This window comes from Peromyscus eremicus, unplaced genomic scaffold (assembly GCF_949786415.1).
Source record: "Peromyscus eremicus unplaced genomic scaffold, PerEre_H2_v1 PerEre#2#unplaced_58, whole genome shotgun sequence".
In the NCBI taxonomy this organism is placed as follows: Eukaryota; Metazoa; Chordata; class Mammalia; order Rodentia; family Cricetidae; genus Peromyscus; species Peromyscus eremicus.
In genome coordinates, this window is record NW_026734302.1 from 402,953 (window position 1) to 419,400 (window position 16,448).

At 48.2% G+C, this 16,448-nt stretch overlaps 1 protein-coding gene across 1 annotated transcript; it reads left to right on the top strand.

Annotated features, from left to right (window-relative positions):
* Nucleotides 1-220: 220 nt before the first annotated feature.
* LOC131901225 (serine/threonine-protein kinase PLK1-like) lies at nt 221-10,299 on the top strand. Its single transcript, XM_059252452.1, has 10 exons — nt 221-825; nt 1,125-1,293; nt 2,171-2,309; nt 3,018-3,111; nt 4,508-4,727; nt 8,303-8,458; nt 9,218-9,295; nt 9,503-9,657; nt 9,755-9,955; nt 10,093-10,299. Exons 1-10 carry the CDS (start codon nt 421-423, stop codon nt 10,297-10,299), a joined length of 1,824 nt encoding a protein of 607 aa, XP_059108435.1. The 5' UTR covers nt 221-420.
* The last annotated feature ends 6,149 nt before the right edge of the window (nt 10,300-16,448 follow it).

Consider the following 16,448-nt stretch of genomic DNA (forward strand, 5'->3'; position numbering starts at 1 on the left):
TTTTAAAAAAGTTAACAGAGAGGCACCGTTCACCAAAGGATGGAAACTGATGCAAACTCACAGCCAAATACTAGAAGGAGTTCAGTGAATCCTAGAGAACAGGAGGAGAAAGGATTATAGGAGCCAGAGGGGTCAAGGACACCACAAGAAGACTCATAGAATCAACTAACCTGTATCCGATTAGTTCTTAGTTTCCTTGGCTATCCCACGTGCATTCAGTCCTCAAGTCCTTGCCCATCAAGTTTCTTGCTCACAAGATACAGGTTTTAAAAGGAGCTGCACCATTAGAGCACTCACATGATGCAGAGTGCTGGGTGGCTTCCGTTTTAAATCCCCGTGGCCAATCAGCAACGTGCAGGCCTTTGAAAGATTCCCAGTGCCTTGTTTGAATTCGAGGGGGAGCAGAGCAAGTTTAGGAGCATGAAGACATCAGACAATGCTGAAAAGCTGGCTCGAGCACCAGCAGACCTCCTGAAAGCCAGGGTCCAGGGAGATGCAGGTCCCAGTGCCCCAATGGCCGCCCCACTGTTGAAAAAGATTCCAGAGGTCTTAGTGGACAAAGGCAGCAGGCGCCTTTATGTAAGGGGACGCTTTCTGAGTAAAGCAGGCTTTGTCAAATGCTTTGAGATCTCAGACCCAGACACAAAGGAGGTGTTCGCAGCCAAGATGGTGCCTAAGTCTTTGCTCACACCCTCCCAGAAGGAGAAGCTGTCCAAAGAGATTTCCATTCACCGCAGCCTCTCACATCAACACGTCGTAGGCTTCCACAGCGTTTTCGAAGACAGTGAATTTGTGTTTGTGATTTTGGAGCTTTGTCGGGAGAGGGTGAGTGTTTCTGTTGTGGGACTGGGGCACTGATGCCTTGGAGTAGCCTAGAGGAGTGCTTGTGTATGAAGCAATTATGGAAAGGCTTCTAGTGAGGGTGCTGAGTGCGGTTGAGAAAAGACTCTGGGTAAGGGCACGCATTAACAGGAGAGGGTCCTATGAATGATAATGACCAGTGTATGGGCAGAATAATCAGGAGTCTGCCAAGACCTCCCTTTAATCCCGAGAGCTTAGTCCTGGTCCCATCCAGCGGGCCACCCTTTTCGGTGGGCTTCAGTAACTTCTTCCTTCTTCCTCAGTCCCTCCTGGCGCTGCACAAGAGGAGGAAAGCCCTGACCCAGCTGGAGGCACGCTACTACCTAAGGCAGATAATTCTAGGCTGTCAGTACCTGCACCACAATCAAGTCATTCACAGGAACCTTAGGTTGAGCAACGTCTTCCTGAACGAGGATCTGGAGGTGAAAATAGGTAAGGTGCTGGACCTGCAGGTGGCCGGTGCCACTACAAGAGGAGGCAAGAAGAGGAAATCTGGGAGAATGGGAGCCAGAGAAATGGAGGGCCGGTGGGACATGGAGGTGCTGCCCTCCAGAATGCCCTCTAGTCTAGAAATGGAAGGTGAGGGGCCCACACGCCAGTGTCTTGCCTTTAGATGCATTTGCTCTTTTTGTTTTTGTATTTGCTGTTGTTGTTTTGTGTACCTCAATACAGTAGTTCTGAAAATAGTTTACTTGGGGGTGCCTCCCCCAATTACTACCCTATCTCATAGCACTGAGCCAGGTGCTCCTCAGTCAGTTTCCTTTTTAAACTGGAGGTCTAGACGTATGCCATGCAGCAAGGCTGGCAGCATTCCCTTAGCTGTCTTTTTACTGAGCTGAAAAGTTCTGTTCCCTTGAGACTCTGATTCGCCTCAGTCCCTATTCCCACGTCACCTTTCTTACCTTGTCCATCAGCAGTCACGAAGAGTATTTACTTGGTTCCCTAGTGCATCCCATTCTGTTGTCATGTGTTTTAAATTTCATTTATTTATGTGAGGGGTGGGGATAGAAGGTAACTTTCAGGAGTCAGTTGTCTCCTTGCACTGTGTGGGTCCCAGGGTCAACTCAAGCCATCTGTCTTAGAAGCATGCACCTTTACCTACAGAGCCATCTTACCACCCTAGCCCTGCTATCTAAAAGAGCAGTGTAAAGGGCAGTGGGAGGCCTGCCAGAGCCAGCAAAGTAGGAAGGTTCCCGGAACAGAGACTTTGGAGTCTGATTCTCAATGGTCAGACCTGAGGCAGCTGTCTGCAACCACAGGTGACCCAGACCTAGCAGCTGAGCGCCCTCTCTTCTTTCCTCTGTCCCAGGGGGTTTCAGGCTGGCAACCAAAGTGGAATATGAAGAGGAACAAATGAAGACCTTTTGTAGCCCCCAGAACTTCATAGCTCCCGAAGCGGTGAGACTGGGAAGTTTTGAGGAGGATGTATGGTCCATCGGGTGCATCATGTAAGTTGGGAATGGACTCAGGAGCTATGGGTCTCAATGGGGCTTTCTGAGGCACTTCACCCAGTTGACCTTACCCTCTGGATCCTTCTTCCTTATAGAAAGGCTATTTCAGGGAGCAGGTTGCCCACATGAAGCCCTATTTCCTTATCAATCTGGTGTAGGATGTAGGATTTCCTGTAGCTTGGACTTATGGTCCAGAGAAGGGATGAGAAAGTCTCTACAATTCTTCCTCCAGCTCTTTGCTGTTTACTAAAAGTGTGCACAGACCCAAACCATCAACACCTGAGGGCTTGTTAGGACTATGGAATCTCAGTTCTGAACCTGGGTTTAATTGTGTCCCTGGCTGACTTTCAAGAAAGCTCTGGAAGCACTGATGAGCACTGATGGGAGAATCAGATCATCAGAAAGGCTGATGGTAGGCAGAAGTCCCATCATGGTGGCCTGTGGTGGATAGCAGTGGCCTCTGGGGTCCTCTATTACTGCAGCCCAGAGCTGGGGAATTCCTGGCCCCTTAGTATCCAGGTGTTATCAGCTACATTCTTCTGAGGGCTTGTCCTAGCCAAGGTTACTGTGGCACTAGGCAGACTTGGAGACCATCCCCATCTCTTCCTAGTCAGTGAATCCAGCACAGCCCCCTTCCTCTAGACAATGACTTATGCATTTGGACTTTCCAGGGAGTTTGAGCAAAATTCTTCCTTGTACCTCCAGGTACACCTTGCTAGTGGGCAAGCCACCTTTTGAGACCTCATTCGAAAAAGAAACCTACCTCCGGATGAAACCAAATGAATACAGTGTTCCCAAGGTGACAGCAACACAATTTTATTTTATGTTTCACTGAAAAGCTATTCACTGTGCCCAGCTATATCCTGAGGACAGAGCCTTGACTCTAGTATAGCCACAGAGAATGTATGTCTGAAGCCTGGCCTTGAACTCGCTACATGTTGAGTTTGAATGTCAGATTCTCCTGCCTCTCCCTCCCAAGTGTTGAGATTATAGGCATGCAGCACTAGGCTGGCTTTATGGGGTATACTGGGAGCTGAACTGGCTTTTGTGCTTATAGGCAAGCACTCTGCCAACTGAGTCCCATGCCCAGCTGCCTGAATGGATGTAAAGTGCAGGGAGACAATGGGGGAGAAGAGGCAGACGTACTTAAGCTTGGGACATGGACCATCTCCACCCAGCTGAGCTGTGTTTAGCAGATGATAGCTTGACTCTTGTGAACCAGGCTTCCCATCTACAAAGTGGAAGTTTCCCCAAGGGCTTCCAGTGACAAAATGACATCTTTTTTCACAACCAATGGCAGAAATCTGTTTGAAGGGATAACCCATTTCTGGGGACTAGGTCTACCTGGGACATATGGCCACTTTCAAATTGGTGTCCTTGACTTGTATGTAGAGTTGCTATGTCACAGAGAATTGGCTCACTGCAGACAGCATGGACTGGCTTGACCCAGCTGGACTGCTGTGGTATAAGTCCTGGCTTTATCACCTAGGCTGTGTGTATTCTCAGACAGGGCACTTTCTCAGTTCTGAGCCTGCTTCTTCACCTAAAGTGAGGCATAGTAGTGGAGTGAGTCTTCACTTTTGTGAGGCTGAGGCAGGGGAATCTCAAGTTCCAGGTTAGCCTGAGCTACACAGTGAAATCCTGTCTCAAACTATATAGGGGGAGGGAGTCTTATAGGAGTTTTTGTGAGGCCCAAATGAATTAATATACAAGACTGCATTCCTGATACATAAGAAGCCTAGAGTTAATGCTCTGACTGACAGGCCTGTTGTAGGTTTTATCCCATATACCAGGTGTCTCACATGGTGGGGTCCCAGGTATGATACCGCTCCCCCATTCTACAGATATGCCTTGGTGGGCCCAGAAAACCCAGGCTATTTGTCAGAGCTGGAATCATGGGGGCGGAACTGGGATTTAAACACAGGTGTGGGGACCTGGAGGCCCCTCTGGTGGTAAATAACTAAATGTGTTTTGCAAGGGCAAGCTGGGGAAATCATCCCAAGTTAATATTGAGTGCCAAGTGGCAGGAAATGATCCTTCTCACCAGCAGGGTGACGTTGGTCCTTGCTAAAGCTGGGGTGGAGGACCTGGTGGAGCTTACGGCCACTGAGCTATGGTATATTTGAGATAGGAGCAGCCACATGTCAGGTGGGGTCCCTGTCTCATCTCACTTAGGCTCTGCTTCTCCCCTCCAGCACATCAATCCCGTTGCTGCTTCCCTCATCCAGAAGATGCTCCAGGCAAAACCTGCTGCCCGCCCCACCATTGAGGAGTTGCTCAAAGATGAGTTCTTCACTTCTGGCTATATCCCTGCCCGTCTGCCCATCACCTGCCTCACCATCCCACCAAGGTTGTCAGTGGCTCCCAGCGGCCTGGACCCCAGCAGCAGGAAGCCTCTCATGGTCCTCGAGAAAGGTGAAGCTTGGTCTTGGTAGGGTAGACTGCAGAGAGCCCATATTTCCAGGGTGCATTTCAGGGTGCATGCACCTTACTCTGCCCCCAGAGGTGGGTCCTATCCTTGAGGTCTGGTCCCTGGGTTCTTCTGACCCTTGGGCTTGGCAGGAAGAACAGACTGAATCAACCCATTTGATCTGATAAGGAAAAAATGGACTGCACACCAAGCCCAGGAAATTCTTTTTGATTTTGTTTAAAAGTCTCTATCATCTCTTTTGCATGTTTTGTTGAATGCTGGAACTTGTCAGGTATAGACATGGAGTATAACACAGCACCCATCCTCAGTTCTCATTCTCAGCCATGGTTCACTCTGCACCTTTCACCCCTTTGAGTGCTTGCGTTTTGTCTGTCAGGAGCAGGTCTCTCACTGTCACTAGGCTGCTCTGGAGTCAGTCCTCCTGCCTAGGGCTCTGGATTACAAGTTTGTCAGCACATCTCACTTTTGAAATGTCACTACAGCCAACTTCAGCAGTCTGCCATTTTACACTTAAACTAAAGTACATCTGTGAGTTCAAGGCCCGCCTGGTCTACAGAGCGAGTACCAGGACAGCCAGAGCTGTTAGAGAAACTCTGTCTGAAAAAGAAAACGAAGGATTAAATAGGTAGAAGAATGAACAGGAAGCATCTGACTCTTTTCCCAGTCTGTTTTTATTTCTTTTGATGTTTTCATCATCAATCCTCTGTGTTTCTCTTAACTGATTGAGAACAAACTTTGTTTTTTTTTAAATTTATTTATTTATTATGAGGACACCAGATCTCATTACAGGTGGCTATGAGCCACCATGTGGTTGCTGGGAATTGAACTCAGAACCTCTGGAAGAGCAGTCAGTGCTCTTAACCGCTGAGCCATCTCTGCTGCCCCAAGAGCAAACTTTCTTCTGTTAACGCTTCTGTGTATACTTCTTGAAAACAGACATGACGGACATCAGCACAACCTTCAGGACTGTGAGCATTAATCCAACCCTGTATTGTCTTCACGATTTCTTTTTCTTTTCTGTTTTCTTCCTTCCTTCCTTCCTTCCTTCCTTCCTTCCTTCCTTCCTTCCTTCCTTCCTTTCTTTCTTTCTTTTTTCCTTCCTTCCTTCCTTCCTTCTTTTTTGAGACAAGATCTCACTATGTAGCTCAAGCTGGCCTCCAGCTCACAGAGATCCACCTGTTTCTGCCTTCTAAGTGCTAGGATCAAAGGCGTGAGCCACCTCACCTGGTAGCATTCTTTTTTTTGACTCCCTCCCTCTCTCCCTCCCTCCTTCCATTTATTTATTTATTTATTTACTTACTTACTTATTGAAACAGACTATGAAGCCAAGACTGGCCTCAGGTTTGAAATCCCTGGCCTCACTACCCCCTCTCCCCCCAGATGCTGGGCTTATAGGAGTGGGCCACTGTATTTAGAATTACTATTTTTTTTCTTGCAGCTTTATTTGACCTTAATATATTTCATTAAGGGTTGTAGACTTTGAGAAGTAACTTGAAGGACATTGTTTCTCTGTTTGGCTATACCACCAATTTAATATAAAGTTCTCAGTTTGTCTGTTCAATTAGATTTACATTTTTAGGCAAATGACTTGCGATGATTTAGTTTGGGATTTGGTGCTTTGAGACAGAGTCTCATGTTTTCAGACTAGCCTTAAACTGCCAAATGCTGGGGTTACCAATGTGTGCCTCACCCCTGACTCAATGACTTGGATTTTTTGGAATAATCTTAGGGCTATACAAAGTGTTATAAACAAAATAGAGCTGACTTCCTATGTGCCCTTCCCCCAGCTTCCTCCGCTATCAGCATCTCTCTACCACAGAATAATTACCAAAACTAAAACGTTAACCACAAGATAATCTTGTCAACAAACTCCAGTCTTCATGTCAATCAAACAGATTCCCCATTAACATCACCTTGTTCTGTACCAGGGTGTAAGTCAATACCACACAAGGCATTTAGAGACCTCAGCTTCTTAGTTTCCTCTAGCCTGTGACAGTCTCTGGGTTTTTCCTTGTGTCTTGTGACCTTGACACTTTCAGAGGGTGCTGATGAGTGTCTTTCCTGTTGGGTTTGTTGCTTCCTCATGATTTAGGGAAGATTCTACATTCTGAGCAGGAATGCTGCAGAGGGGGATGTGCTCTTTTTAGTGTGTTGGGGAGACAAGGCTGTCTCTGCTACAGATGCTGTTTTTTCGGTCATTGATAAGTATCTTGCAGGAAGTTGTTTGAAAAACTGCTGCCCATCAATTTTGGCACCCACATGTGGGTCTTGGTGTAGTAATTATTGCTGTAATTTTTATTTTTCCCTTTAAATTTTTGAGACAGTGTCTCATGTGGCCCAGTCTGCTTAGAATTCCCAGTAGCCAAGGATGACCTTGAGCTTCTGTTCCTTCTGCCTCTGTCTCCTGAGTGCTAGGAGACACCACCACAGCCAGTTTATAAGGAGCTGAGGATGTTAATTCAGGGCTTCACACTAGACAAGCACTCTGTTAATTGAGCTATTGCTGAGCCCCCTTTTCTGTTCCCTTTCCTGTAGTGCTGGACTTGTGGATCCTATCTTATGGGGAGGTATTAAAATACTGCTCCTTTAGGATTCTTTTTTTCTTAGTAAAGTAGCAATAAATGAAAATGTTTTATAGACATTTTCCAGATTATCCAAAGGTAGGGAATTGTATCATGTGTTATATGATCCTGGAGTAGTCGTCCTCCATTTTCAATAGTTTTAGTTGGACAAGTTTGATTTTACATATTCTGCAAACAGTCTCATTTTGTTTTTCCTATGAATGGGTGTTTTACATGCATATATGAATGTGTAGCACATGAATGCCTGGTGACCACAGAGGCCAGAAGATGGTCTTGGATCCCCTGGAACTGGAGTTACAGGTGGTTGTGAGCCTCCATGAGAATGCTGGGAACCAATGCCAGGTTCTTGACAAGAATAGCCAGTGCTCTTAGTGGCTGAGCCATCTCTCCAGCCCTTTTCTGGCTAGTTTTAAAATCAGAGCTTGGATATTTTATTTCACACTTAAGTTCTTAATACAGCATGGTGGGATTGTTGTTGTTTTTAATTGAAAATTTAGGGAATGTCCTGTTTCACGGGAGAACTGACACATGCTGGTTTGGGGAAGTGAATTGTTCAAGAATAAAGACAGCAACAGTGACCAGCACAGACCCGGTCACCACAGGCCAACTAATGCTTCAGTGTGGATTTCATTAGACTCAGTTATCTGTAAGCACACAGAGCAAAAGGCTTACACTGCGCTTCACCCATCCTTCCACCTTCCTGGATGCACAAGGTACCCTTCGTTCTTTGCTTGAATTGGTGCCTCCAGGCTCCCTCCCTGAGTGACAGCAACAGCAGGTGTCCTGGAAGGGCAGGCTGTTGGAGCAGAGGCCTCTCAGTGAGCACCATATACCTGACACACCAACCTGGTCCTGACTCAGTTGCAACAGCAGTGAGAGCTAATGGGACTGTGGGAAGATTGCTGGCTGTGGCAGGCAGGCCTGTGCTTCCTCCAGTGGTTTTTTTTGCCTGGCTAATGACCATGTCACCTTCTTAGGTGTAGAGAGACCCTTGCCTGACCGTCCCTGGGAAAAGGAGGAGCCAGTGGTTTGGGGGACAAGTGAGGCCATCGAGTGCCACCTCAGTGACATGCTGCAGCAGCTGACCAGGGTCAATGCCTCCAAGCCCTCAGAGCGAAGGCAGGTGCGGCAAGGTGAGTCCTGCAGGGGGCTTCCCATCTGGAGAAGGCAGGGTATCTCAGTCAGCAAGCAGAGCCCCCATTTCCTGGAGATCAAAATCCAGATGAGTTAGCCTGACACCCAAGGCCCTCCTGGTGTGCCTTCTGCCTGTTTCTGCCCCGTCTCACTCTGTAGGTGACTGATAGGTCACCTCTGCACAGCTGTGTCTGTTGTTTCCTTTCTGCCCATGGAATTAATCCCTTGGTCCTCAAGAGACTCAGGTCAGCTCCAGCCTCAGGGCTTTTGTGCCCACTGTCACCACCCTGACCCCCACTGCCAGCACTTCCTAACCTGATGTAATTCTCCTTAACATTTCTTTCCAACACATTCATGTATCTGCAGTTGGGACTCGTGTGCACTGAGGTGGTTCTAGCATTGCAGGAATTGTTGGGTCTGCTCAGTTTCTTCAGTACTTTAATCTGGGGCTCTAGGCTTTCCACCAGCCCTGATGTTAAGGACTTTGGTTACTCTTCGTCCCTCTGGTTGGTATGTGGGTCCTTCTAGAAGCCTAGGGTTTTCTTTTCCTATCCACACCTACCACAGTTCCTGAGACACAGTAAAGGGGCCCACTTAACGAATTGGGACTTGACATCCTGGGCTGCAATTTGGGTGTCTGGGTTTGTGCCATCAGAGCCCTCCACAGGCTTCATGTGGTGACCCTCCAGCTCTGAGGAGGATTATCTGAGAAGACAGAAGAAGGGACTGGCCTAAGCAGTGCTCTGTTTCTATCCCAGAGGAGGCTGAGGATCCTGCATGCATCCCCATCTTCTGGGTCAGCCAGTGGGTAGACCAATCAATGAAGTATGGACTTGGTAGGTGTCTCCAGAATGTACGATGGGCAGGGGATGGTGTTGCCATAGTAGCCTTTGAGTGAACAAGTGAGTGATGTCCGTAATTGTGTGGCTGTGTTACCAAGAATTGTTAGGGCCTAATGCATGCAAGCACTCTACTACTGAGCTATTCCCAGCCTTTGTCGACCTCCTCCTGCCTTTCTAAGATAGCCCTCCCCCTGCAATTAGGGTATCGGCTCTGTGACAACAGTACAGGGGCACTCTTTAATGACTCAACATGCCTCGTCCTCTACAATGATGGCGACAGCCTCCAGTATATAGACCATGATGGAATGGAGTCTTACCCCACCATGAGCTCCCACCCTGACTCCTTGATGAAGAAGGTGGGAACTGGCTGCTGTAAGATGGTGTGGCAGGGTATGGGGTCTGCCTCAGGGTCAGGCTCTCATTCTGGAATCCCTGCCTCAACTTTCCAACCAGGTCACTCTCCTCCAGCATTTCCAAAGTTACATGAATGAACACCTGCAGAAGGCAGGGGCCAACATGAAGGCAGGGGCCAACACCACACCCCGGGAAGGTGATGAGCTGGCCCGGCTGCCCTACCTGAAAAAATGGCTCCGCACAAGCCGCGCCATCATCTTGCACCTCAGCAATGGCACTATACAGATTAATTTCTTCCAGGTGTGCAGGGGCCTGTACTTGAGGTGGCTGGGTGGGTGGAAGTGCTGTCCCTTTCACCAGGTGGGGGGCTTTCCTCCCCTTTGCCTCAACCTCAGGCACCGGCTGAGCTTTTCACTCACTCCCTTCTTCCCTCCAAGGACCACACCAAACTTATTCTGTGCCCCATGATGGCAGCTGTGACCTGCATCAGCAAGAACCAGGACTTCCACACATACTGCCTGAGCCTTCTGGAGGAATATGGCTGCTGCGAGGAACTGGGTAGACAGCTGTGCTATGCCCACACCATGGTAGACAGGCTGCTGAGCTCAAAGTCTACCAGCAGCAGACTCGAGGACAACCCCTAAGCCTCTGTCCTTTAGGCTGGTGCCCCTTCACTCTGCCTGGGGCTGCATTGCTGGACTTCTGGGACTGCTGCTCAGTGCCCATGTCCCTGGGGCTGGGTGGGGAAGGGGTTGCTGTGTAAGTTATTTTTGTATATGTTTGGATCTGAATTTATAACCTCTTCCCCTGCCCTCAGCCTACTGTATAACTTGTATAGATATAACTTGTATAGATATATTTCTATTGAATTTGAGACTGTTCTTTTCTTCGTTTTATATTTATTCAATATATGTGCATATCTTTTCTTATCCTGTGTTTTTGTGAGTACATGGAACCCAGAGTATTCCTCTGTTCCAAGATCCTCAGGCTGCTAAACTGCTGTCCAATATTTTGATGCTCCCTAGACAAGGTTGATCCACAGGCTTAACTCCTTGGTCCACCTTTGGGGCACCTGGTTGTCTCAGCTCTTTAACATCTGGCAGGACCTCTCAGAATCCAAAGCTGGTGACTAGTAGGGCAGGAAGAAACTCTCAGGAGCACAGGTTCTCAGGGCATGGTGAGTGTGTAGCAGCAGCCTCTGGAATGGGTGTGTGAAGTAATGGATGTAGCCAGCAGGGACTTGGCCCAGAGCCTGGTGTACTTCAGTTGGGAGCTCCCTGTAGTGGTGCTTCTGGGGATGGACAGGACAAGGACACTGACTCAGTTATGGCAGGCCATCCCTGATCCATGTCCCACCCAGGTTCTCAAACACAATTTATTCATGGCATGGAGCAGGTCTTGCACTGATATCCCCTTTTAGGACTGGAACCTTTTCAGAGATGTGGGCAGAAAAATGGGCTGTGGGGATAACCCACTGGGTTCCTTCCTCTCAGGAAGAGGCCCCTCCAAGCCTACTCATCTTTTCCCAGGGGATAATCACCTCCCTCTTCCCCATGGCACTCTCCATCAGGGGCTGATCTGCAGCTGAGAGGACATTAGACAATGTCTGGAGGCATTTTGGCTGGCCTGCCTTGGGAAGAAAGTACCTCTGTCAAACTTTGAGGCCAGGGATGCTGCTAAGTATGCCACAGTGTAACATGGCACAGGATACAGGGCACCAACCACCCTTTCCCTGACAGTTTTCTGTTCTGAATCAGTACCGCCCAGGTTGAGAAACTACGACTTAGAAAAGGATTTTATTGACATGGGGTCTTACTCCCTAGTGTAGGTCGGCCTTGAATTCTCCACTTCCCACTTCCTGAGGGTCAGGGTTACAAGCATCATGTCGGGTTTAGAAAATGACTTTTTAACCTTCACTATGCTTCACATGATTGTGACTGAATAGGTAGCCTGTAATTGTGGCACTCAGGAAGGTGAGGCAGGAGGATCCTGAGTTCAAGCTACACAGAAAAAAAGGTGCTGGTTCTCATCTGTTCTGACCTAATGAGCTAGGTAGGACACAGTGTCAGTGTTTATCTAAGGTTAAGAATGTGGGGAAGTGAAGTAACGTCACGGCAGTACAAAGGACAAAGCAGAACTTTCTGATCCTCCTGCCTCTGCTCCTCATGCTCTAAAGTACAGACATGCACCACCATGGGAGGTTCAGTGCAGTGCTGGGAATAAACCAAGGGCATCATTTATACTAGGCAAGAACCCTACCAACAGGATTACTTTCCCAGTCAGGTTGTGGCACACCCCTTTAATACCAGTACTTAGGAAGCAGAGGCAGGTGTATTTCTGTGGGTTTGAGGCCAGCCTGGTCTATAGAGTGAGTTCCATGACAGCCAAGACTACAGAGAAACCCTTTCTCAAAAAAACAAAAAAAGTCTCAGGAAATGATTATGAAATACAAAGAAAACTTCTTCAGAACTAAGCTTCTACACTGAAGTCACTCAACTCCAGCAAGTTTATGTATAATTTCACTAGATTTTTATAAAACATGAGAGAAAATTGTCAGATAGTCATACATACAAGCACTTATGGATTGGAAATACTCAGTTTGAGACCCACAGGCTTCAAATCCCTGAAAGTCACCCAATCATCAAACACTCTAAAATTGTTCTGTAGGCTGTGCTAACAATCTAAATACAGGTTAATGCATGTTTTGGAGGGAGGCTATTGCCAGGTGGTAGTGACACATGTCCTTAATCCTGGCACTTGGAAGATGGGGATGGTTACACCAGCTTTGTGTTAAGGGTACAATCATGGAAACCATGTGCTTAGCTTTAGAAAATTGCCCCAGGATTCCCTAGCAGATTGAGAATGCAGCCAACAGGGTATTGGCAGCCTCCAGCCTCAGGTTTCCTGGCCACAGGAAAGTCACAAGGTTGGAGGCTGACTTAGCCATCTCCTCCGGGAAACAGGAACCCCTCTGATCTGCCCTTGATGGGATACTGTTGCTGTGTTAGGCACCAGGGTGGGATGGAGCTGCCATCAGCTGGCAGGTGCCAAGGATTCTGCACATCTTGTGGCAGACACGTGTCCATATACAGTCTATGCAGAGTGGGCAGAATGCAGTGGTGACACCCTGACCCTTGCTCCCTCATGCACCCCTGGCTTCAGGAGCATTCTCAGACCCACCTGGGCATCCAGGATGGCATTCTGCTCCTGGTGTTTCTGCTAGAGCAGCAGCTGGTGCTGCATCTCCAGCACCTGTCCTGTAGCCTCTCCTCACAGCACATGGCTGCCAAGTCCTTCTCATCCTTCTCCAGCAGAATCATGTTCTCTTCCATCTGTGGGTGCAAGGCCAACTCAGGTGGGGTGGGGAAGATGGCAGAAGACACACTGGTGCTCATGAGGTCCAGCTAAGCTACCTACACAGACAGCAGGGTCAGCAGCATCTGTGACTCCATCATGTCCATGGTCTGCTGCAGATCCTGCAGGGCCCAGCTGTTCAGTTCTCAGTAAGCCAAGTTCACCTGGTTCTTCCGGGTATGGTAGAACCCCCAACCTCTGTGTACTTTATAGGTTCAAATGGAAATAGTGTCAGAGGGGTTGGGGGTGCAGCCAGGTCTATACTTGCCTGAAATTGTATGGGTATCCCCTACCCCACTCAGTATATGAACACACTCACCTGAGCAGGTCTCATGGGGAGCACAGTCCTGGCCTCTGACTTGAAGCCTTAGGCGCTGGGAGTCAGAACTACCCACTGCCCAATATCTCTGTACTTACCTGTCTCTTCTTGTGAAGGGGTCTCTTTCTCTGAGAGGTGGTAAAGGACTTGGAGCTGGCTTTCTTTGACATTGTCCTGTCTAGCTGGGGAGCCTCCCTGAATATGCTTTTGTCTAAAATAGACCATTTCATTTATTTAAAAAAGTCTCTCACTTGGATTTTGGAGATGTAGTCCATGTTGGCCTAAGACTTAATAATCCTCTTGCCCCAGCTTGGGGCTTCAGGCTTGTCCTACCATAAGTGACCAAGAACATAACAGGTGCCTCTTGACTCACGACTCAGACTGTCACAAGCGGAAGATGTCACCCTCAACCCCAGCACCCAGGCCCTCATGCCCTTTATGACAGAAGCACTGCCTGGGACCTGTACCTGCTGCTGTCACTCTGCCTGGGACCTGCACCTGCTGATGCCACCTCATCTGAGACCCACACCTGTTACCACCACCCAGCCTGTGACCTGTACTTGGTACAGTCACCCAGCCTGGGACCTGCCACCCCACCAGGCAGGAGGGAACTGACCCACACTGCCAGTTGAGGACACACTGGGACCCACAGTCCTAGGCCTGGTGTGCATGAAAGGCACAGATTCTTCTCACAGCAGGGAGTCAAACTGGCAACAAGGGCTTTCTAAGGCTGTGGACCATCCTTACAAGCTCAGCTGCTGAGGGGCTAAAAGAAACCACTTACCATTGATGGCTGAAAGGTCTAGGTCAGGTGGAGCTGTGCCGTGCCCATCCAGCATGGTGGACTGCAGGTTTCCTCTTCCCATCATCACTCGGCTCTCTTCTGCCCAAAGAATGCCACTGTCAGTGCCATTGGGCCTGCACCTCTTGGTAGAGTACTGCTTGGGGCCCCCGTGTGTGGGTGCTGGACTCTTGTGCCTGTGAGCCTCGTGGCTGAGGTGAGGGGCAGCTCCTCAATTCTCTTGTCCTTGTGCACAGACTTACAGAAGCATGAGCTCAATAAGCCTCTTTAAGTGTCTTGTTTTTAGGAAGTTATTTACTGTGGTGAGTGAGACTGTTGTGGGCTGAGGTCCTTCTAGGCTGGTCCTAGGGACTGAACTCAGGGCACCAGGCATGCAGCCAGTGCCTTTACTGGCTGAGCCATCTCACGGGGTGGGAGTTGGGTAGGTGGAGGAAACCTTTTTATTTCTTTAAGATCTATTTTTTTTTTGCCAGGTGGTGGCACACACCTTTAATCCTAGCTCTTGGGAGCCAGAGGCAGGCAGATCTCTATGAGTTCAAGGCCATTCTGGTCTATGGAGCTAGTTTCAGAATAGCCAGGTGTTGTGAAAAACAAGCAAGCAAGCAAACAAACAGAGACTTACCCTTCCGTTTTTTCTAAGATTTTATTTATTAGATATACAGAGTTCTGCCTGCATGTGTCACTACAGGCCAAAAAGGGCACCAGATCTCATTATAGATGGTTGTGAGCTGCCATGTGGGTTCTACAAGTTGAACTCAGGTCCTCTGGAAGAGCAGCCAGTGCTCTTAATCTCTGAGCCATCTCTCCAGCCTTCTAAGATCTGCTGAGCCTTCTCTCTAGCCTCAACAAATTCTTTCTCAGAAGAGCAAATTACTGCCAAGCATAATTTAGTGGCCCACACCTTTACTTTTAGAGGACTCAGGAGGCAAAGGCAGTTGGATCTCTATGGGTTACAGGACAGCCAGGGCCACACAGTGAGACCTTGTCTCAAAAACAAACAACAAACCCTGTCAACTCCCCAGGCACAGGCATTCTAAACAGACTAAAGGGACCATGGCTGCCATTAGGCTAAGTGTTTCTTCTTTGTGGTGCTGAAGATGGAGCCCTTCTGGGCAAGTCTTGGGATGATCATAACCCGTAAACCACAATAAGTAATTCCTAGAGATAAACATAAATCTGTTCAAAGTGGTGACCTATAAAGAGGTAGGGAGGGGCTCTATTTTACTGCTTTTACAACCATGCTATGCAAGGAAACAGTTAAGAAACTTCACAGTACCACAGGAGCTACTGACTTCTGGAGCTATGAAGTTAGTAGTTCCTGTGCTCAAGTCCCAACCCAGCACTCAGGAATTCAGAGCTGCCCTCAGACGCAAGGCAACTTCTGGGCCAGTCTGGGCTACATGAGACCCTGTATCAAAAAACAAAACAAAACAAAAAAAACAATAAAACCCCAAAAACAAACAAACAAACAAACCCCCAAAACCCCCAAACAAAAAACAAAAACAAAACAAATAAACAAATCAAAAAACCAAAAAAAAAAAAAACAAAAAACACTGGGATTGGTTGGCTGGCTCAGCCCATAAGGGCCCTTCCTTGCCTGGTAAGCCTGATGATGGACTCAATCTGGGGAATGCAAAGGAAGCTAGAAGGAGAGAACCCACAGAGCTGTCCTCTGATGCCACATGTGCCAAGGTGCCAGTGATGACAAAATAAAATAAAATAAAAGCAGTTCCTCAGCTTTGGTACTGCTGACCTCTGGGCTAGTCAGGGCCTGTCCAGGGTTGCTGTGTGCACCAAGGACTCAACCAGCAGCTGCTGAGCAAATCTTGGGATGATCATAACCCATAAACCACCAATGATGAAAATCCACATAAAATGTCTGCACACATCCCTAACCAGTCATCGTCACTGTTAGATGAGCACTCTGTTTAATCCAGGCAGGTCCTGGCCCCTGACTGGCCCAGCTTCAATCACAGCCCTCACTCAGTGACATGAGAAAATCCTAGCCAGACTCGTGCGCTGCTCTCATCCCCACCTGGAGAATTTTTTGTTGCTTTTTTTTTTGAGGTAGGGTCTCATGTAGTCCAGACTGGATTAAATCTCCCCAGTGTGGCCAAGGATGACTTTGAGCTCCTGATCTTTCTATCTCCAACTCCTAAGTGCCCAGATGTCAGGTACCCAGTGGGCTCTAATTTCTGCAGAGCCCCTAAACCAACAGAATGCAGTAGCCAATCCTCACCAGGTCCCTGGTTCTGCAAGTAGTTCCTTGGACGTATGGCTGTGCCCTCAGACACACTGCCCCATGCTCCCATCACAAA

What these genes read in the sequence shown, in the direction of transcription:
- LOC131901225 (XM_059252452.1), top strand. Translation starts at nt 421, where the DNA reads ATGAAGACATCAGACAATGCTGAAAAGCTGGCTCGAGCACCAGCAGAC. An exon ending in GGATCTGGAGGTGAAAATAG is followed by an intron (nt 1,294 to 2,170) that starts GTAAGGTGCTGG and finishes CCTCTGTCCCAG; the next exon opens with GGGGTTTCAGGCTGGCAACC. An exon ending in TCTCATGGTCCTCGAGAAAG is followed by an intron (nt 4,728 to 8,302) that starts GTGAAGCTTGGT and finishes TCACCTTCTTAG; the next exon opens with GTGTAGAGAGACCCTTGCCT.